This window comes from Pseudophryne corroboree, chromosome 1, assembly GCF_028390025.1.
Source record: "Pseudophryne corroboree isolate aPseCor3 chromosome 1, aPseCor3.hap2, whole genome shotgun sequence".
Classification (NCBI taxonomy): Eukaryota; Metazoa; Chordata; class Amphibia; order Anura; family Myobatrachidae; genus Pseudophryne; species Pseudophryne corroboree.
The window spans coordinates 87956791-87980686 of NC_086444.1; the positions used below are offsets into that span (position 1 = coordinate 87956791).

Sequence of the window (23896 nt, forward strand, 5' to 3'; positions counted from 1 at the left end):
GCTGCACTGTGTATCACCAACTGTCACATTTTAAAAATCTACAGGTGACCTGCAAAACATGAACCGTGTGGGGCCCTGAGGACCGAGTTTGAGAACCTGTGCTTTAGACTATAAAACACATTTCCTCCTGTGACCGACCCTGTATTGAACTCGCCAGCTCACTTAAACTGGGACTCCCTAACACTGAGAAGACTTGTGCTCCCTTAAAGCACAAACAGCAAGGCTGATGTTTTTGCAACGATGCAATTATCAGCATACTGCGCATGTGCCTGCGATTGCACTGCACACGTTCCAAGGTACCTTTGCGATAGCGCTCACACTGGCATTTTATATGCAGAGTGATTGGTCAGGGGAGTTATCCTGAGAGTGGCAGCAAGAACGCAGGCGTGTCATGGCCATTTTTAAGGCGCGTATCTGCCTTCAGCTGCAATCATGTACGTAGAGAAACATGTTGTCAGCATCGATACTGCAGCAGCCACTCTGTGTAGTCATAGATGAACCCTAGGAGTTGATATTCCTCGTCACTGTGTCAGTGCTGCGTATGACTGCGCAATTGCAGAGGACTTTGCAATGGATTCAGAGGGCGTATATCTTCTTTCCTGGCTGGCAGCTTCACTTGTGACGATTAGCAGGCCGTAACCTAGAAAACCACAGCTGCATATGCAACGGCGTACAAACATGAATACAGCCCTTCATGCAGATTTAAATAATGTTGAAAATACTCTTTTTAAAAAGTCTATGGCCCTCATTCCGAGTTGATCGCTCGCTAGCTGTTTTTAGCATCAGTGCACACGCTAGGCCGCCGCCCTCTGGGAGTGTATCTTAGCTTAGCAGAAGTGCGAACGAAAGATTATCAGAATTGCTTGAAAATCTTTTCCTGCAGTTTCTGAGTAGCTCCAGACCCACTCCTAGATTGCGATCACTGCAGACTGTTTTGTTCCTGATTTGATGTCACAAACACGCCCTGCGTTCGGACAGCCACTCCCCTGTTTCCCCAGCCACGCCTGTGTTTTAGCCTGACACGCCTGCATTTTTTAGCACACTCCCAGAAAACGGGGAAACACCCACTTCCTTTCAATCACTCACCGATTAGCAGAGCTACTGAAAATCGTCGCTCGAGCTTGTGTAACACTACAAAGTTTTGTGTGAAAGTACTTAGCGCATGCGCGCTGCGTACCATGCGCATGTGCAAAAATGCTGTTATTTCACCTGATCGCTATGCTGCGAAAAAAGGCAATGAGCGACCAACTCGGAACGAGGGCCAATGACAGGTGAGGCAGTACCTCATCTGCCTACCTTTCCGCACATCTATGATCATAACTCCGCAATTTCCAGCAGTATATACAGTAATACTGCACCTTTGTATAATGCTCACATGAACCCTTGGCTTCTATATTGTGTTCAAATCTATCTCTGGTACTAGCCAGTGCCTCCTCAGCCATTTATTCACCGCACGTCACTGCTCTAACTACTGGTCTATCTCTCTGCTCCCTATTGCCTCCAAACTCCTTCAGCGTATTGTCTACAACTGCCTTGCATGACCCATTCCAGTCTGTCTTCCGTCCTCTCCACTCCACTGTAACTGCGCTCATGAATGTCATCAATGTACTCCTTACTGACAAATCCACGGGTCACTACTCTCTGCCCATTCTTCTTGACCTTTTTGCTGCTTTTGACACTATGGACCACTCTCTTGTATTGCAAATCCATCACCCTCTTGGTCTGCATGCAGTAGCGGATCTTGCCACGGGCAAGCGGTACATTTGTCCGGGGCGCCGCCTTCCGGAGGGCACCGGCGCCATCCGGAGGGCACCGCACCAGGGCAAGATCCGCCACTGTGCCCCCCGTAGTGCCCCGCTGTGCCCCCCCACTTTGAAGGGAACCAGACGCGTAGCGTCTAGTTTCCCTTCATTGAGAGGACCTTAGTTGTGCGGTGCGCGATGACGTCATCGCGCACCGCACAGCAAAGGTCCTCTCCATAAAGGGAAACTAGACGCTACGGTCTAGTTTCCCGGTCTAGTTTCCCTTCATGTAGAGGACCTTTGCTGTGCGATGCGCGATGATGTCATCGCGCACCGCACAGCATAGTGGCACAGACACTAGGGGTCATAATTGACCTCTAGTGTCTATGCTGTTCTATGGGAGAGACGTAATAACGTCTCTCCCATAGATCGAAGAGAGGAGAGGAGAAGAGCGGTGCCGCCGGCGGAGGAGGTCTGCAGAGGTCTGGATCAGGAACGGGGATGGTAAGTATACTTTTTATTTATTTAATTTTTTCTTTCTGTGTCGTGACCACGCCCCCATTTGAAGCCACGCCCCTATATTTTGCCCGGGGCGCCACAAGGCCAAGAACCGTCCCTGTCTGCATGATACTGCCCTTTTCTGGCTGTCCCTCTACATCTGTCACCATTTCTTCTCTGTCTCCTTTTATGATTCCACAAGCAATGTTTATAAACTATGTCCTTGTCCTGCATTGTTTTGTATTGTACGTCATTCTTGTTTAATTAATTTGTCTGTGTACTTTGTAAGGCGCTGCAGAACCCTTGTGGCGCCATCTAAGTAATGGATAATAATAATAATAATAATACAAAATAACACTTTATATGTGTTGAAGGATAATGTGCTTCTTCTACCTCAGATGCCTTTCTTTTGCTTGCAGGAAATGAATGTCTGTTCTGACCAAAAATGCAATATACAGTATAAATCAGATAAGACTAATAACTTTGATGTACCAGCTTGGTAATGGTCATTATGTGACCGTGTTTGTAATCACACAGCCCATCTGCTGAATGATCAGCCTTTAAGCTTATCGGCTATTAAACTTGCTCTGCCAAATCTTTGTCACAGATTCATAATCAGCAGAGGATATTGTGTTAACAAAACAGGCCATACACAAACAAAAATGAGGTTTTAAACTTGAATCATGCCTCTGGGCTTTGTAACAGACATCCTGATTGAGAGGTGCACACATCCTGAGACAGAGCATAATTACCTATTCTCCTGGAAGCTGCGGGATACTCACAATTGATTGGGTAGTCCCCTGCACCCCCAGAAGAGTAGGTGCATCTCTCGCATCCTGCCCACTTCCTAGTGAAGCAGACCGGATTTGGAGACTACCGGGATTTGCGGCTCCGTGTAGAGGGAACAGGGCTGACTGATGCAAAATCATTTTTTTTAGCCCCTCCCCTTCTACATGGAGCCGCAAATGGTGACATTTTACTACTAAGGGGGCAGGGCCTAATGACACGAGTGCATAGCCCTGCCCCCCGGCTGCATCTTCTCTTCAGGTTTCTCCAGGAGAGGAGAACTGGAAAAGAGACGAGTACTGTATGCATCAGAGACTTGCTCAGTGGCTGTGAAGGCTTGGGCATAAGGTTGCAGAATGATCCTGTTATTTATATATATATATATATATATATATATATATATACACACACACACATGTTTTGTATTACAGATGCCTGACAGGCTAATAGAGGAATGATCCTTTTAACTGCAGATCAAGTACACATACTGTATATCTTTTATATACATGTAAAAAGACACTAGAGATAGTCGGTTGTGATCACTACATATTTATTTATTTATTTATTAACAGTTTCTTATATAGCGCAGCAAATTCCGTTGCGCTTTACAATTTAAAATAAGTAGTGAAGATAGGTAAAATCTTTATTCTTGGTGTTGAATACCGCAGGTCTAACATTCAACTGTTTTACTGCTTTCTCCGTGGCACACGCTGCTGCCATCCACGCTGTTGCACGTTCGGGTTTTTGTCGCTAATCCATTTTCGCAGGGAGACAAGGGCGACCAGCAGCTCCAGTGACCCTCTTCAGACACGTCAGGCTCTATGAATATAAGCATATGCTGATTAATCATCACTTATGTATTGGCACTTTCCACTGGCACTTACTGTGATTACCATTACACAAATTGGAATATAATTACAACAAGCAAAATGATAATTACTACCTGTTACAGGCTACAGCTGCTTCCTCATGATCACTGGTTCTCCCATCACTACAAACAAGCCCTGACCAGGGGTGGTAGTCATGTGACCGCCGGTCGACTGACCGACAGTCACATGACCTCCTCCGTGAGCCCGACGGCTCACTATCCCGATGGTCGGCATGCCGACCAACAGGGACTATTTCCACTCGTGGGTGTCCACGACACCCATAGAATGGGAATAGAACCCATGGCGACCGCAGGTCGCCACCGAGCCCGCAGCGTGGCGAGCACAGCAAGCCCGCAAGGGGCTTGCTGCACTCGCCCCTCCCCGCCGGGATCCCGGCGTCGGTATGCTGCCGGGATCCCGGCGTCGGTAAGGTGACCGGCGGTCAGGAGACCGCCGGTCACCCGTACTACACCCCTGACCAGTGTCAGCGCTAAGCAGTGTGTCTATTCTCGGGGAAAACTACAAATCTGTCGTTTGGTACCCACTCTTGTTTTATTACTCCCTTTTGGGGCAGATGTACTAAGCTGGAGAAGTGATAAACATGGTAACATGGCAGTTTTGAGCTGATTGGCTGGTGCATTATCACCTTCCACTTTAACACTTCTCTAGGCTTAATTCATCTGTCCCTTCATTCTCAATGTAATTGTTGTTGAGCATGCCGGCGCAGTATAAATAAATGTTAATAATAATGTGGACTTCTTCAGTCTTATACAGATGGAATAGTTTTTAATGAGCTGTCTGTGTTGCGCATGTTGCAACAAATTTTTAATTCAGTTCACCGGATAAGAATATGGGCCCTCATTCCGAGTTGATCGCTCGCAAGGCGATTTTAGCAGAGTTACACACGCTAAGCCGCCGCCTACTGGGAGTGAATCTTAGCTTCTTAAAATTGCGACCGATGTATTCGCAATATTGCGATTACAAACTACTTAGCAGTTTCAGAGTAGCTTCAGACTTACTCGGCATCTGCGATCAGTTCAGTGCTTGTCGTTCCTGGTTTGACGTCATAAACACACCCAGCGTTCGCCCAGACACTCCTCCGTTTCTCCGGCCACTCCTGCGTTTTTTCCGGAAACGGTAGCGTTTTTAACCACACGCCCCTGAAACGCCGTGTTTCCGCCCAGTAACACCCATTTCCTGTCAATCACATTACGATCGCCGGAGCGAAGAAAAAGCCGTGAGTAAAAATACTATCTTCATTGTTAAATTACTTGGCGCAGTCGCAGTGCGAATATTGCGCATGCGTACTAAGCGGAATTTCACTGCGATGCGATGAAATATACCGAGCGAACGACTCGGAATGAGGGCCTTGGTTATTAAAGGGAGGTAATGTTACAACAAGGACTGCTTCATCTGTAGCAATAGTATATCAATATTATTTTTGTATGTCGACTATATGGCAAACCTGAGGTGTTGCAGCAAATTTTAATTCACTTCACTGGATAAGACTATGGGGAGTAAAGGAAGGTGACGCTACAATAAGGACTGCTTCATCTGTAGTAGTAGTAGTAGTAGTAGTAGTAGTAGTAGTAGTAGTAGTATATCGATATTATTTTTGTATGCAGACTACATGGCAAACTGGAGATGTAGAAATTCTTGTTATGTATATACAGGTGTGTCCTCATACAGCGTCCTTTTTTGCTTCAATTGGCACAAAATGTTTACCATGGCTAATTCCTAATTTCCCTTACGTCCTAGAGGATGCTGGGGTTCCATTTAGTACCATGGGGTATAGACGGGTTCTTTGGGAGCCACTGGCACTTTAAGAGTTTAACAGTGTGGGCTGGCTCCTCCCTCTATGCACCTCCTACCAGACTCGGTTTAGAAAATGTGCCCGGAGGAGCCGGTCACAGCTAGGGGAGCTCCTAGGAGTTTTCTTAGTTTTATTGTTTTCTAGAGTTTGTTATTTCTCTAACGTCCTAGTGGATGCTGGGGACTCCGTCAGGACCATGGGGAATAGCGGGCTCCGCAGGAGACAGGGCACATCTAAAAAGCTTTTTAGGTCACATGGTGTGTACTGGCTCCTCCCCCTATGACCCTCCTCCAAGCCTCAGTTAGGTTTTTGTGCCCGTCCGAGAAGGGTGCAAACTGGATGGCTCTCTTAAGGAGCTATTTAGTAAAGTTTTTTTTTAGGTTTCTAATCAGTGATTCCTGCTGGCGACAGGATCACTGCAACGAGGGACTTAGGGGAGAGACTGGCAACTCACCTGCGTGCAGGAGGATTGAAGTCTTAGGCTACTGGACACTGAGCTCCAGAGGGAGTCGGAACACAGGTCAGCCTGGGGTTCGTCCCGGAGCCGCGCCGCCGATCCCCCTTACAGACGCTGAAGAAAGACGGCGGAACGGAGGTCCGGAAACAGGCGGCAGAAGACTTCACAGTCTTCAGAGAGGTAGCGCACAGCACTGCAGCTGTGCGCCATTGTTGTCACACGGCTCACTGACACGGTCACGGAGGGTGCAGGGCGCTGCTGGGGGCGCCCTGGGCAGCAATATAAATACCTATTTGGCAAATAAATACATCACATATAGCCATTAAGGCTATATGTATGTATTTTAACCCAGGCCAGTTATTAAAAAACCGGGAGGAAAAGCCCGCCGAAAAGGGGGCGGAGCTTATTCTCCTCAGCACTCAGCGCCATTTTCCTGATCAGCTCCGCTGGTGAGGAAGGCTCCCACTCTCCCCTGCACTGCACTACAGAAACAGGGTTAAAAGAGAAGGGGGGCATAAATTGGCGATATAATGATATATTAAGAGCGCATATATAGAAACAACACCTTCTAGGGTTGTTATATACATTATAGCGCTTTTGGTGTGTGCTGGCAAACTCTCCCTCTGTCTCCCCAAAGGGCTAGTGGGTCCTGTCCTCTATCAGAGCATTCCCTGTGTGTGTGCTGTATGTCGGTACGTGTGTGTCGACATGTATGAGGAAAATGTTGGTGAGGAGGCGGAGCAAATTGCCTGTAATGTTGATGTCACTCTCTAGGGAGTCGACACCGGAATGGATGGTCTACTTATGGAATTACGTGATAATGTCAACACGCTGCAAGACGGTTGACGACATGAGATGGCCGGCGGACAAATTAGTACCGGTCCAGGCGTCTCAGACACCGTCAGGGGCTTGTAAAAACGCCCATTTACCTCAGTCGGTCGACAGACACAGACATGGACACTGACCCCAGTGTCGACGGTGAAGAAACATACGTAATTTTCCTTTAGGGCCACGAGTTACATGTTAAGGGCAATGAAGGAGCTGTTACATATTTCTGATACTACAAGTACCACAAATAAGGGTATTTTGTAGGGTGTGAATAAACTACTTGTAGTTTTGCCTGAATCAGATAAATTAAATGAAGTGTGTGATGATACGTGGGGTTCCTCCGATAGAAAGTTATGGGCGGTATACCCTTTCCCGCCAGAAGTAAGGGCGAGTTGGGAAACACACCTTAGGGTGGATAAGGCGCTCACACGCTTATAAAAACATGGCGTTACCGTCTCTAGATACGGCCGCCCTCAAGAAGCCAGCTGATAGGAAGCTGAAAAATATCATGACAGTATATACACACATACTGGTGTTATACTACGACCAGCAATCGCCTCAGCCTGGATGTGCAGCGCTGAGGGGGCTTGGTCGGATTTCCTGACTGAAAATTTTGATACCCTTGACAGGGACAAGATTTTATTGACTATAGAGCATTTTAAGGATGCATTTCTATATATGCGTGATGCGCAGAGGGATATTTGCATTCTGGCATCAAGAGTAAATGTGATTTACATATCTGCCAGACGAAGACACGACAGTGGTCAGGTGAGGCAGATTCCAGACGGCATGTGGAAGTATTGCCGTATAAAGGGGCGGTCCATCGGACCTGGTGGCCATGGCAACAGCTGAAAAATCCACTTTTTGTTACCCCGAATCACATATCGGCAAAAAAGGACACAGTCTTTTCAGTCTCAGTCCTTTCGTCCCCATAGGGGCAGGCGGGCAAAGGCCAGTCATATCTGCCCAGGGGTAGAGGAAAGGGAAGAAGACTGCAGCAAGCAGCCCATTCCCAGGAACAGAAGCCCCTCACAGCTTCTGCCAAGTCCGCAGCATAACGCTGGGGCCGTACAAGCGGACTCAGGTGCGGTAGGGGGTCATCTCAAGAGTTTCAGTACGCAGGGGGCTCACTCGCAAGGGAACTCCGGGATCCTACATGTAGTATCCCAGGTGTACATTGGAAATTCGAGACATCTCCCCCTCACACAATTCACAGGCTGTATTCCCAGCAGGTGATAATCAAAGTACCCCTCTTACAACATGGAAGGGGGTAGTATCCCACACTATATTGTGGTACTGAAGCCAACCGGCTCGGTGAGATCTGAAATATTTGAACACTTACATACAAGCGTTCAAATCAAGATGGAGTCACTCAGAGCAGTGATAGCGAACCAGGAAGAAGGGGACGATATGGTGTCACTGGATATCAGGGACGCTTACCTACAGGTCCAAATTTGCCCTTCTCACCAAGGGTACTTCAGGTTCCTGGTACAGAACTGTCACTATCAGTTCAGACGCTGCCGTTTGGGTTGTCCACGGCGCCCCGGGTCTTTACCAAGGTAATGGCCGGAATGATGATTTTTCTTAAAAGGAAACATGGACGCTTTCCTGATAAGGGCAAGGTCCAGAGAACAGTTGGAGGTCGGAGTAGCACTATCTTAAGTAGTTCTACGTCAGCACGAGTGGATTCTAAATATTCCAAAATCGCAGCTTTTTCCGATGACACGTCTACTGTTCATAGGGATGATTCTGGACACAGTCCAGAAAAACGTGTTTCTCCCAGTGGAGAAAGCCAGGGAGTTCTCCGAGCTAATCGGGATCCTCCTAAAACCAGGAAAAGTGTCAGTGCATCATTGCACAAGAGTCCTGGTAAAAATGGTGGCTTATTACGAAGCAATTCCATTCGGCAGATTTCCCGCAAGAACTCTTCGGTGGGATCTGCTGGACAAATGGTCCGGATCGCATCCTCAGATGCATCAGCGGATAACCCTATATCCAAGGACAAGGGTGTCTCTCCTGTGGTGATTACAGAGTGCTCATCTTCTAGAGGGCCGCAGATTTGGCATTCAGGATTGGATGCCGGTGACCACGGAGGCCAGCCTGAGAGGCTGGAGAACAGTCACACAGGGAAAAAATTTCCAGGGAAGTGTGATTAAGTCTGGAGAATTCTCTCTGCATAAATAAGCTTAGAGCAAATTTATAAGGCTCTAACCTTAGCAAGACCTCTGCTTCAAGGTCAGCCGGTATTGATCCAGTGGGATAACATCACGGCAGTCGCCCACGTAAACAGAAAGGGCGGCACAAGAAGCAGGAGGGCAGTGACAAAACTGCAAGGATTTTTCGCTAGGCGGAAAATCATGTGATAGCACTGTCAGCAGTGTTCTTTCCGGGAGTGGACGACTGGGAAGCAGACTTCCTCAGCAGGCATGACCTCCACCCGGGAGAGTGGAAACTTCATAGGGAAGTTTTTCAGCATGATTGTGGACCGTTGGCAAAGACCAAAGGTGGACATGATAGCGTCCCGCCCGAAAAACGGGACAGGTATTCCGCCAGGTCATGAGACCTTCAGGCGATAGCTGTGGATGTTCTGGTAACACCGTGGGTGTACCAGTCAGTGTATGGGTTCCCTCCTCTGTTTCTCATAACCAAGGTATTGAGAATTATAAGACATAGAGGAGTATGAACTATACTAGTGGCTCCGGATGGGCCAAGAGGGACTTGGTACCCGGAGCTTCAAGAGATGCTCACAGAGGACTAAGGGCCTGTGGAGCTAAGAAGGGACTTGCTTCAGCAAGTACCATGTCTTTTCCAAGAATTACCGCGGCTGCGTTTGACGGCATGGCGGTTGAATACCGGATTCTGAAGGGAAAAAGGCATTCCATAAGAGGTCATACCTACCTTGGTCAAAGCCAGGAAGGAGGTGACCGCACAACGTCATCACCACAGGTGGTGAAAATATGTTGCGTGGGTAAGGCCAGGAAGGCTCCACGAAGGAAATTCAACTAGGTCGATTCTGCACTTCCTGAAAACAGGAGTGTTTTGAGTCTCAAATTGGGGTTCATTAAGATTTAAATTTCGGCCCTGTAGATTTTCTTCCAAAAAAAATTGACTTCAGTTCCTGAAGTCCAGATTGTAAAGGGTGTATTCCATATACAGTTCTTTTGTGCCTCTAGGGGCACCGTGAGATCTCAACATAGTGTTGGGATTCCTTAAAATCATATTGGTTTGAACCGCTCAAATCTGTGGATTTGAAATATCTCACATGGAAAGTGACCATGCTGTTGACCAATATCTCACATGGAAAGTGACCATGTTGTTAGTCCTGGCCTCGGCCAGGCGATTGTCAAAAAGAATGGGCGGTTTTGTTTTACAAAAGCCCATATTAGAATTTTCCATTTGAACAGGGCAGAACTGGGACTCGTCTCCAGTTTCTTCCTAAAGGGGTGTCAGCGTTGTCACCTGAAACAACCTATTGTGGTGCCTGCGGCTACTGGGGACTTGGAGGACTCCAAGTTACTAGACGTTGTCAGGGCCCTAAAAATATATATATATATATATATATATATAGTTAGGACGGCTGGAGTCAGAAAGTCTGACTTGCTGTTTATATTGTATGCACCCAACAAGCTGGGTGCTCCTGCTTCTAAGCAGTCTATTGCACGCTAGATTTGTAGTACAATTCAGCTTGCACATTCTGTGGCAGGCCTGCCACAGCCGAAATATGTAGATGCCCATTCCACAAGGAAGGTGGCCTCATCCTGGGCGGCTGCCCGAGGAGTCTCGGCATTATAACTTTGCCGAGCAGCTACGTGGTCAGGGGAGAACACGTTTGTAAAATTTTACAAATTTGATACTCTGGCTAAAGAGGACCTGGAGTTCTCTCATTCGGTGCTGCAGAGTCATCCGCACTCTCCCGCCCGTTTGGGAGCTTTGGTATAATCCCCATGGTCCTGACGGAGTCCCCAGCATCCACTAGGACGTTAGAGAAAATAAGAATTTACTTACCGATAATTCTATTTCTCGTAGTCCGTAGTGGATGCTGGGCGCCCATCCCAAGTGCGGATTGTCTGCAATGCTTGTACATAGTTATTGTTACAAAAATCGGGTTATTACTATTGTTGTGAGCCATTTTTTCAGAGGCTACTTCGTTTTGTTATCATACTGTTAACTGGGTTCAGATCACAAGTTGTACGGTGTGATTGGTGTGGCTGGTATGAGTCTTACCCGGGATTCAAGATCCTTCCTTATTGTGTACGCTCGTCCGGGCACAGTACCTAACTGAGGCTTGGAGGAGGGTCATAGGGGGAGGAGCCAGTACACACCATGTGACCTAAAAAGCTTTTTAGATGTGCCCTGTCTCCTGCGGAGCCCGCTATTCCCCATGGTCCTGACGGAGTCCCCAGCATCCACTACGGACTACGAGAAATAGAATTATCGGTAAGTAAATTCTTATTTTTACAGGCAGGCTGCTGGCAACAGCCTCCCTGCTTCGTGGGACTTAGGGGGGGAGTAGTGTCCAACCCAGAGAGGTTAATGGAGAGGTTAATGGCCACTATCTCCGCTGACAGGACACTGAGGGTGATGATCGTTAGCCGCCCGAGGCGACCGCTCACTCCTGCAGCATGCCGCCACTCCCTAACAGAGCCAGAAGAAAGAAAAGTGGTGAATCTGACGCCGGAGTCCCGGTAAGCGGGTCCCCGGCGAGAATGGCGGCACAAGGGTGGGAGCGTAGCTCTGACAGGCTGCGCTTCGGAAGGCTCAGCGGCACACTGTGTACGGTGCTGTGAGGGGCATCCTGGGCCAGCGCGATACCCTACACTGATCAAACATAGCTTTCAAGGTCTAACCCACTGTTTGCTGCAAAAATTACCTCAGGCCAGTATAATCTCTAAGTGCGGGAAGCCGTGCCATTACAGGGGGCGGAGCTTCTCCTCAGAGCGGATCCAGCACTAACCAGCGCCATTTTCTCCCTGCAGACACACGCTGACAGGGAACACTGTCCTCCACATAACTACACTGAGGCATACGTGCCTACCTGACCCTCTCCATGAGGGAGAAAATGCTCTGCTCCTGGACTTTCCTGGTAATGTATGATTGCCATCACCTGTGGTGAAACACCTTTCTTATCAATTAACTAGCTCACCACAGGTGATGGCAATCATACATTACCAGGAAAGTCCAGGAACAGAGCATTTTCTCCCTCATGGAGAGGGTCAGGTAGGCAAGTATGCACTGAGGTATAAGGTGTTATAAACAAGGGGGGAGTGATATTATGCACTAGCTACCCCGTTAAGGTTACGCTAGTCAGCTGGGTTTTAATCTTTATAAAAGCCTATAAGGGCGCACTGTGGCTGGCTTCTTGTGCTCTGTGACTCTCTTAAGATATTCTGGGGCAGGGGGGGGGGGGGGGGACTGTGTTGACATTTTCCTGTAATCCACTTTACCATGTTTAAGGGACTTTGTCCTGTACTGCAGAATGTATATCTTCTCCTGGGGAGTCTATACCATGCTCAAAACTGTACACATCTCAGGCTTCGGTGAAAGTTCCCCCTGGGGTGGCCTCCATAAGGTGTACATTAAATTATATTAGATCAAATATATCCCATACTGGGTAGAAGCCACAGTTTTGAGAACTGGGGGGTTTCAAATCCCAACTGTGCCTCTCGCCCCAAGTCCGTACCCGAGAAAGTGTACACTTGTCCATATAATGCATATATATGAGGGGGTCTAACATATGTTTGAGGCTATTAGGGATGAGGAATATTATTATGTGTATATAATGAATGTCTTCCCACTGTGTAGGGCGTTAGACTCCTTATTTGGGAAAACCTGAGTACACCCAGAGTTATTATCCACATCCCTATAGAGCAGGGGTGGGGAACCTTTTTACTACCTTTTATAAAATCCTTCGGGGGCAATACAAAAATTCTCAACTTAAAAAATTACCCTGCCCCCCAGTAGATCTGCCCCTTAGAGGTACTGTGCGCCCAAACAATGGGTGTGGCCAATTAAAATGGGACATGATACACATATGCCCCCAATAGTGCAGTGCCAGATCCACAAATGCCCCCACAGTGCCAGATCCTCAATTACCCCCACAGTGCCAGATCCACAATTGCCCCCACAGTGCCAGGTATACAAATGCCACCACGGTGCCAGGTATACAAATGCCCCCACAGTGCCAGGTATACAAATGCCCCCACAATGCCAAATCCACAAATGCCCCCACAGTGCCAAATCCACAAATGCCCCCACAGTGCCAGGTATACAAATGCCCCAACAGTACCAGATCCACAAATGCCCCCACAGTGCCAAAACCACAAATGCCCCCACAGTGCTAGATCCACAAATGTCCCCACAGTGCCCCCCCACCCCACTGTGCTGCTTACCGCTGCTGCTGCTCCATCCGGCGGCTTGTCTCGGCTGGCAGGGGGTCAGGACAGGGAGTACAGCGCAGCTATGTCGGGCGGCGGCGTGTAGTACTGCAAACAAGCCGGTTCGTGAGCCATTCAGAGCTCGCGGACCGGCAGCGGCGGCTCCTGATTGGCTGCCGGTCCGCGAGCTCTGATTGGCTCACGAACCGGTGGCTGGTTTGAAGTCCTACCGCTGTCGCCCGACATAGCCGCGCTCTCCTCCCTGCCCTGACAGCTGAGACACGCTGCCGCCGGACTGAACGGCGGCGTGTCTCACTGACACAAGCGGGTGGGCCGGGGCAAACGGCTTTGCGGGCCTTATACGGCCCGCGGGCCGGAGGTTCCCCACCCCTGCTATAGAGTGTCTAAATTGTCAAAGATGGTACAACCTCCGTAAAGGCTGATCACCTATTGAGACTAATCTCTAATACTGTACACTGCTGCAGGTGTGACTCGGAGACCCACTTTTGCGTACATCTCTGGGGCTATTGTAACGTGGTCAGGCTCCTTACTTGATGATTTAGATTCTATGTTTAGAAGTGACTTGTACTTGTTTCTATGTCACATACAGGATTCAACAGGCTTCACAGCTAGACATCATGAAGGAGATTGACCTGCAAAACGCAGGGACCACTGCTATGGCAGTTTCGACACGCAGGGGATGGTGGCTACACCAATGGACTGCGGATACAGAATCCGAGTAAGGTATGACAGGTCCTCCCTTCACAGGTAAGACCCTGTTGGGACGCATGGGATATGTGATTATCCATGTCAACTGCGGGTAAGTCGGTATGTCTTCCTTCCACAGCTGCAAAGACCAGAAAATTATATCCTACACCTACACTGCAATTCCTTCAAACGTGATTCCACATATTCCTCCACTTCCTTTAAAGGACATTGGCGAAATCCAGTAAACCTGCGCCGCCAGGATCCCAGGGACGGATTTCAAATTCGGCCTTTTTCAAACCCTTCGGTTTGTCGGTGGACCTCACTGCCTGGGGATCAGGCAGGTGGGAGCAAGACTAAAGAGATTCAGTAACACATCTGGGCGATATCCTGCCTAGACCCCTGGAAACAGTTGGGTTGCCCAGGGGTGCAGACTAGAATTTCTAGTATTCCCGCCTCACAGATTATTCAAATCAGGCTTACTGGCTTCTCAGGCAGAAAGTGCACTACTGCTGGAAGCTATCATATCATTTGTCAAACTAATGTCATTATTCCAGTTCCACCTCATTTACGTAACAGGGGTTACTATTCAAACCTGGGGTCATTGATTCCCTACTGGTGGGTGTTCAATTCGGGATGCAGTCTGGGAGTGTTGATCTATGCCCGAGATGTAGAGGAATTCCTGGTATCCCGGGATATCGGTGGGTACTTCACATTCCAATCTGGCCGCCTCTCTAGGCCTATCTAAGGTTGCACTTCAACTATGTCACTTCCAGTTCCAAACACTGAACTTGGCTTCTACACAACACCAGGGGTGTTCATCAGGGCCATGGCAGCCTTTATACTCCTGCACTATAAACCAGGAATGGACATAATTCCATATCTGGGCGACCTTAAAATCCTCCAGGGAGATGTTGTTACGAAATGTTGCTCTCTCAAATCAACTGTCTTGGGTGGATCCTGAAGCTTCCAATTTTGCATTTGAAGCCGATAAGGAGGCATTATTTCCTGGGGATAATTCTCAACACGGAAGTGCAGAGGCTGTTTCTACCGGGGAAGAAAGCGTTGGTGATCCAATCAATGGTCCGGGATGTCCTGATGCCAGCCCAGCTATCGGTTCATCAGTGCATCCGCCTTCTGGGGAGGATGGTTGACTCCTAAGAGGCTCAACAGTACGGAAGATTCCTTGCACGGTCTTTCCCACTAGATCTCCTGGTCTTATGGTCAGGATCTCATCTTCACATGCACCAGCGGATACGCCTGTCACCGAAAGCCAGAATTTCACTCCTCTGGTGGCTGCAAACTTCTCACCTACTCGAGGGCCGCAGATTTGGGATTCAGAATTGGATTCATCTCACCACGGATGCAAGTCTCAGGGGGTGGGAAGCTGTCGCTCAGGGGGAAAACTTCCAAAGAAAGCGGTCAGTTCAGGAATCTCTCCTTCCAATAAACATTCTGGATCTTAAGGCCCTGTATAACGACTTTCTACAAGCGGCACATCTTCTGCGAGATCAAGCCATTCAGGTTCAGTCGGACAACGTCACAGCGGTGTCCTACATAAACAGGCAGGGCGGAACGAAGAGCAGGGCTGCAATGTCAGAGGTGACAATAATCCTCCTCTGGGCAGATGAGCATGCGCGGGTGCTATCAGCAATCTTTATTCCGGGAGTGGACAACTGGGAAGCAGACTTCCTCAGCAGACACGATCTCCATCCAGGAGAATGGGGCCTCCGCCCGGCGGTATTCGCAGAGGTAACAAGCCGATGGGGTGTACCTCAGATAGATATGATGGCCTCTCGTCTCAACGAGAAGCTTCGGAGGTACTGTTCCAGGTCACGAGACCCACAAGCAGTGGTGGTGGACGCCCTGGTACCTCAGTGGGTGTCCCAGTCAGTGTAAGTGTTCCCTCCACTTCCACTCATCCCATGGATTCTCAAGCTAATAAAAAGAACAAGAGTTCAGGCGATCCTCATTGCACTGGACTGGCCAAGAAATGCTTGGTATGCGGATCTTCTGGCGTTACTGCTGGAAGATCAGAGGCCTCTTCCTCTTCGCGAGGACCTTCTGCAACAGGGGCCGTTCGCTTATCATGACTTACCACGGCTACGTTTGACGGCATGGAGGTTGAACGCCAGATCGTAGCTCGGAAGGGCTTTCCGAACAAAGTCATTCCAACCCTGATACAGGCTAGGAAGAGGGTAACGCCTACACATTACCATCGCAATTGAAAAAAGTACATGTCTTGGTGTGAATCCAAGAAGTTTCCTTCGGTGGAGTTTCAACTAGGACAGTTTCTCCTCTTGCTGCAAGCAGGTGTGGTGGTGGGCCTATGCTCGGGCTCCATAAAGGTCCAGATTTCGGCCTTGTCTATTTTCTTCCACAAATAATTGGCTGCTCTCCCTGAGGTTCAGACTTTCTTGATAGGTGTTCTGCACGTCCAGCCACCCTTTGTGCCTCTTACGACACCTTGGGATCTTAAGGTGGTGCTGCAGTTCCTGCAGTCGGATTGGTTTGAGCTGTTACAGGAGGTGGACGTCAAGTTTATAACTTGGAAGGTGGTCACACTGTTGACATTGGCATCTGCTCGACGGGTGTCGAAATTGGGGGCATTGTCATGCAAGAGACCACCTACTTGGTTTTCCATGAAGATAGAGCTGAGCTCAGAACGCATCAGAATTTCTTCCAAAGGTTGTGTCAGTTTTTCACTTCACCAACCTATTGTGGTGCCAGTGGCTACTGACTCCTCAATTACCTCACAGTCCTTGGAGGTTGTGAGGGCTTTGAAAGTTTCTGTGAAGTGGACTTCTCATCACAGGTAGTCGGAGGCTCTGTTTGTCCTTTATGATCCCAACACTTGACATTTGCTCGCTGGATCAGGTTTACTATCCAGCATGCTTATTCTACGGCAGGCCTGCCATGTCCAAGATCGGTTAAGGCTCACTCTACTCGTACAGTGGGTTGTTCCTGGGCAGCTGCCCGGGGTGTCTCGGCTTTACAGCTTTGCCGACCAGCTGCTTGGTCGGGGTCGAACACGTTTGCTGAAGTTCTATAAGTTCAATACTTTGGCATCTGAGGACCTAAAGTTTGTTCACTCCTTTCTGCAGGATCCTCAGCACTCTCCCTCCCGTACTGGGAGCTTTGGTACTTCCCCATGGTACTAAATGGAACCCCAGCATCCTCTAGGACGTAAGAGAAAATAGGATTTTAATTACCTACCGGTAAATCCTTTTCTCGTAATCCGTAGAGGATGCTGGGCGCCCACCCAGTGCTTCGTTTTCCTGCGTTGCTACTTGGTTAAGTATTGGTTCAGCTGTTGCTGTTCCTCTTTCATGCATGGTTAGCATGGTTTCGCTGATTGGCATGGTTGCTTCCTGTTTCATGCTAGATAACAAGTTTTCTTCGTGTTGCATGATGGTTAGAGATGAGCGGGTTCGGTTCCTCGGAATCCGAACCCGCCCGAACTTCATGTTTTTTTTCACGGGTCCGAGCGACTCGGATCTTCCCGCCTTGCTCGGTTAACCCGAGCGCGCCCGAACGTCATCATGACGCTGTCGGATTCTCGCGAGGCTCGGATTCTATCGCGAGACTCGGATTCTATATAAGGAGCCGCGCGTCGCCGCCATTTTCACTCGTGCATTGAGATTGATAGGGAGAGGACGTGTCTGGCGTCCTCTCCATTAGAATAGAGATAGATTAGATAGAGAGAGAGAGATTGTGCAGAGTCGCAGACAGAGTTAGTTTACCACAGTCAGTGACCAGTGCAGTTGCTAGTTAACTTTTATTTAATATAATATATCCGTTCACTTCTCTCTGCTATATCCGTTCTCTGCCTGAAAAAAAAAACGATACACAGCACAGTCAGTCACACAGTGTGACTCAGTCTGTGTGCACTCAGCTCAGCCCAGTGTGCTGCACAGTCATCAATGTATAAATTAAAAGCTTATAATTAATTGTGGGGGAGACTGGGGAGCACTGCAGGTTGTTAGCAGGAGCCAGGAGTACAATTATATTAATTAACAGTGCACACTTTTGCTGCAGGAGTGGTGACCAGTGCCTGACCACCAGTATAGTATTGTTGTATACTACTAATATCTCTTTAAATATCAACCAGTCTATATTAGCAGCAGACACAGTACAGTGCGGTAGTTCACGGCTGTGGCTACCTCTGTGTCGGCACACGGCAGGCAGTCCGTCCGACCAGAATTGTATTATTTATTATTATATACCTACCACCTAACCGTGGTTTTTTTTTCATTCTTTATACCGTCATAGTGTCATCCTAATTGTTACGAGTATACTACTATCTCTTTATCAACCAGTGTACAGTGCGGTAGTTCACGGCTGTGGCTACCTCTGTGTCGGCACACGGCAGGCAGTCCGTCCGACCAGAATTGTATTATTTATTATTATATACCTACCACCTAACCGTGGTTTTTTTTTCATTCTTTATACCGTCATAGTGTCATCCTAATTGTTACGAGTATACTACTATCTCTTTATCAACCAGTGTACAGTGCGGTAGTTCACGGCTGTGGCTACCTCTGTGTCGGCACACGGCAGGCAGTCCGTCCGACCAGAATTGTATTATTTATTATTATATACCTACCACCTAACCGTGGTTTTTTTTTTCATTCTTTATACCGTCATAGTGTCATCCTAATTGTTACGAGTATACTACTATCTCTTTATCAACCAGTGTACAGTGCGGTAGTTCACGGCTGTGGCTACCTCTGTGTCGGCACACGGCAGGCAGTCCGTCCGACCAGAATTGTATTATTTATTATTATATACCTACCACCTAACCGTGGTTTTTTTTTTCATTCTTTATACCGTCATAGTGTCATCCTAATTGTTACGAGTATACTACTATCTCTTTATCAACAAGTGTACAGTGCGGTAGTTCACGGCTGTGGCTACCTCTGTGTCGGCACACGGCAGGCAGTCCGTCCGACCAGAATTGTATTATTTATTATTATATACCTACCACCTAACCGTGGTTTTTTTTTCATTCTTTATACCGTCATAGTGTCATCCTAATTGTTACGAGTATACTACTATCTCTTTATCAACCAGTGTACAGTGCGGTAGTTCACGGCTGTGGCTACCTCTGTGTCGGCACACGGCAGGCAGTCCGTCCGACCAGAATTGTATTATTTATTATTATATACCTACCACCTAACCGTGGTTTTTTTTTCATTCTTTATACCGTCATAGTGTCATCCTAATTGTTACGAGTATACTACTATCTCTTTATCAACCAGTGTACAGTGCGGTAGTTCACGGCTGTGGCTACCTCTGTGTCGGCACACGGCAGGCAGTCCGTCCGACCAGAATTGTATTATTTATTATTATATACCTACCACCTAACCGTGGTTTTTTTTTCATTCTTTATACCGTCATAGTGTCATCCTAATTGTTACGAGTATACTACTATCTCTTTATCAACCAGTGTACAGTGCGGTAGTTCACGGCTGTGGCTACCTCTGTGTCGGCACACGGCAGGCAGTCCGTCCGACCAGAATTGTATTATTTATTATTATATACCTACCACCTAACCGTGGTTTTTTTTTTCATTCTTTATACCGTCATAGTGTCATCCTAATTGTTACGAGTATACTACTATCTCTTTATCAACCAGTGTACAGTGCGGTAGTTCACGGCTGTGGCTACCTCTGTGTCGGCACACGGCAGGCAGTCCGTCCGACCAGAATTGTATTATTTATTATTATATACCTACCACCTAACCGTGGTTTTTTTTTCATTCTTTATACCGTCATAGTGTCATCCTAATTGTTACGAGTATACTACTATCTCTTTATCAACCAGTGTACAGTGCGGTAGTTCACGGCTGTGGCTACCTCTGTGTCGGCAGTCGGCAGGCAGTCCGTCCATCCATAATTGTATTATTATTATAATATATACCACCTAACCGTGGTTTTTTTATACCACCTAACTGTGGCAGTCCGTCCATAATTGTATACTAGTATCCAATCCATCCATCTCCATTGTTTACCTGAGGTGCCTTTTAGTTCTGCCTATAAAATATGGAGAACAAAAAAGTTGAGGTTCCAAAATTAGGGAAAGATCAAGATCCACTTCCACCTCGTGCTGAAGCTGCTGCCACTAGTCATGGCCGAGACGATGAAATGCCAGCAACGTCGTCTGCCAAGGCCGATGCCCAATGTCATAGTACAGAGCATGTCAAATCCAAAACACCAAATATCAGAAAAAAAAGGACTCCAAAACCTAAAATAAAATTGTCGGAGGAGAAGCGTAAACTTGCCAATATGCCATTTACCACACGGAGTGGCAAGGAACGGCTGAGGCCCTGGCCTATGTTCATGGCTAGTGGTTCAGCTTCACATGAGGATGGAAGCACTCAGCCTCTCGCTAGAAAACTGAAAAGACTCAAGCTGGCAAAAGCACCGCAAAGAACTGTGCGTTCTTTGAAATCCCAAATCCACAAGGAGAGTCCAATTGTGTCGTTTGCGATGCCTGACCTTCCCAACACTGGACGTGAAGAGCATGCGCCTTCCACTATTTGCATGCCCCCTGCAAGTGCTGGAAGGAGCACCCGCAGTCCAGTTCCTGATAGTCAGATTGAAGATGTCAGTGTTGAAGTACACCAGGATGAGGAGGATATGGGTGTTGCTGGCGCTGGGGAGGAAATTGACCAGGAGGATTCTGATGGTGAGGTGGTTTGTTTAAGTCAGGCACCCGGGGAGACACCTGTTGTCCGTGGGAGGAATATGGCCGTTGACATGCCAGGTGAAAATACCAAAAAAATCAGCTCTTCGGTGTGGAGGTATTTCACCACAAATGCGGACAACAGGTGTCAAGCCGTGTGTTCCCTTTGTCAAGCTGTAATAAGTAGGGGTAAGGACGTTAACCACCTCGGAACATCCTCCCTTATACGTCACCTGCAGCGCATTCATAATAAGTCAGTGACAAGTTCAAAAACTTTGGGTGACAGCGGAAGCAGTCCACTGACCAGTAAATCCCTTCCTCTTGTAACCAAGCTCACGCAAACCACCCCACCAACTCCCTCAGTGTCAATTTCCTCCTTCCCCAGGAATGCCAATAGTCCTGCAGGCCATGTCACTGGCAAGTCTGACGAGTCCTCTCCTGCCTGGGATTCCTCCGATGCATCCTTGCGTGTAACGCCTACTGCTGCTGGCGCTGCTGTTGTTGCCGCTGGGAGTCGATGGTCATCCCAGAGGGGAAGTCGTAAGCCCACTTGTACTACTTCCAGTAAGCAATTGACTGTTCAACAGTCCTTTGCGAGGAAGATGAAATATCACAGCAGTCATCCTACTGCAAAGCGGATAACTGAGGCCTTGGCATCCTGGGTGGTGAGAAACGTGGTTCCGGTATCCATCATTACTGCAGAGCCAACTAGAGACTTGTTGGAGGTACTGTGTCCCCGGTACCAAATACCATCTAGGTTCCATTTCTCTAGGCAGGCGATACCGAAAATGTACACAGACCTCAGAAAAAGAGTCACCAGTGTCCTAAAAAATGCAGCTGTACCCAATGTCCACTTAACCACGGACATGTGGACAAGTGGAGCAGGGCAGGGTCAGGACTATATGACTGTGACAGCCCACTGGGTAGATGTATGGACTCCCGCCGCAAGAACAGCAGCGGCGGCACCAGTAGCAGCATCTCGCAAACGCCAACTCTTTCCTAGGCAGGCTACGCTTTGTATCACCGCTTTCCAGAATACGCACACAGCTGAAAACCTCTTACGGCAACTGAGGAAGATCATCGCGGAATGGCTTACCCCAATTGGACTCTCCTGTGGATTTGTGGCATCGGACAACGCCAGCAATATTGTGTGTGCATTAAATCTGGGCCAATTCCAGCACGTCCCATGTTTTGCACATACCTTGAATTTGGTGGTGCAGAATTTTTTAAAAAACGACAGGGCCGTGCAAGAGATGCTGTCGGTGGCCAGAAGAATTGCGGGACACTTTCGGCGTACAGGCACCACGTACAGAAAACTGGAGCACCACCAAAAACTACTGAACCTGCCCTGCCATCATCTGAAGCAAGAAGTGGTAACGAGGTGGAATTCAACCCTCTATATGCTTCAGAGGTTGGAGGAGCAGCAAAAGGCCATTCAAGCCTATACAATTGAGCACGATATAGTAGGTGGAATGCACCTGTCTCAAGTGCAGTGGAGAATGATTTCAACGTTGTGCAAGGTTCTGATGCCCTTTGAACTTGCCACACGTGAAGTCAGTTCAGACACTGCCAGCCTGAGTCAGGTCATTCCCCTCATCAGGCTTTTGCAGAAGAAGCTGGAGGCATTGAAGGAGGAGCTAACACGGAGCGATTCCGCTAGGCATGTGGGACTTGTGGATGCAGCCCTTAATTCGCTTAACAAGGATTCACGGGTGGTCAATCTGTTGAAATCAGAGCACTACATTTTGGCCACCGTGCTCGATCCTAGATTTAAAGCCTACCTTGGATCTCTCTTTCCGGCAGACACAGGTCTGCTGGGGTTGAAAGACCTGCTGGTGACAAAATTGTCAAGTCAAGCGGAACGCGACCTGTCAACATCTCCTCCTTCACATTCTCCCGCAACTGGGGGTGCGAGGAAAAGGCTCAGAATTCCGAGCCCACCCGCTGGCGGTGATGCAGGGCAGTCTGGAGCGACTGCTGATGCTGACATCTGGTCCGGACTGAAGGACCTGACAACGATTACGGACATGTCGTCTACTGTCACTGCATATGATTCTCTCAACATTGATAGAATGGTGGAGGATTATATGAGTGACCGCATCCAAGTAGGCACGTCACACAGTCCGTACTTATACTGGCAGGAAAAAGAGGCAATTTGGAGGCCCTTGCACAAACTGGCTTTATTCTACCTAAGTTGCCCTCCCACAAGTGTGTACTCCGAAAGAGTGTTTAGTGCCGCCGCTCACCTTGTCAGCAATCGGCGTACGAGGTTACATCCAGAAAATGTGGAGAAGATGATGTTCATTAAAATGAATTATAATCAATTCCTCCGCGGAGACATTGACCAGCAGCAATTGCCTCCACAAAGTACACAGGGAGCTGAGATGGTGGATTCCAGTGGGGACGAATTGATAATCTGTGAGGAGGGGGATGTACACGGTGATATATCGGAGGGTGAAGATGAGGTGGACATCTTGCCTCTGTAGAGCCAGTTTGTGCAAGGAGAGATTAATTGCTTCTTTTTTGGGGGGGGTCCAAACCAACCCGTCATATCAGTCACAGTCGTGTGGCAGACCCTGTCACTGAAATGATGGGTTGGTTAAAGTGTGCATGTCCTGTTTTGTTTATACAACATAAGGGTGGGTGGGAGGGCCCAAGGATAATTCCATCTTGCACCTCTTTTTTCTTTTCTTTTTCTTTGCATCATGTGCTGATTGGGGTGGGTTTTTTGGAAGGGACACCCTGCGTGACACTGCAGTGCCACTCCTAGATGGGCCCGGTGTTTGTGTCGGCCACTAGGGTCGCTAATCTTACTCACACAGCTACCTCATTGCGCCTCTTTTTTTCTTTGCGTCATGTGCTGTTTGGGGAGGGTTTTTTGGAAGGGACATCCTGCGTGACACTGCAGTGCCACTCCTAGATGTGCCCGGTGTTTGTGTCGGCCACTAGGGTCGCTAATCTTACTCACACAGTCAGCTACCTCATTGCGCCTCTTTTTTTCTTTGCGTCATGTGCTGTTTGGGGAGGGTTTTTTGGAAGGGCCATCCTGCGTGACACTGCAGTGCCACTCCTAGATGGGCCCGGTGTTTGTGTCGGCCACTAGGGTCGCTAATCTTACTCACACAGCTACCTCATTG

The 23896-nt window shown here is 48.2% G+C and overlaps 1 protein-coding gene across 1 annotated transcript in view; it reads right to left on the reverse strand.

Moving 5' to 3' along the window:
* Window positions 1–3559: 3559 nt before the first annotated feature.
* The window catches only part of LOC135059170 (complement component C9-like), a 72023-nt gene continuing 51686 nt past the window's right edge, over window positions 3560–23896 (reverse strand). The window contains exon 9 of the mRNA XM_063963890.1: window positions 3560–3845. Coding sequence (XP_063819960.1) covers window positions 3697–3845 — 149 coding nt within the window. The 3' untranslated portion in view covers window positions 3560–3696. The remainder of the gene's footprint in view (window positions 3846–23896) is intronic.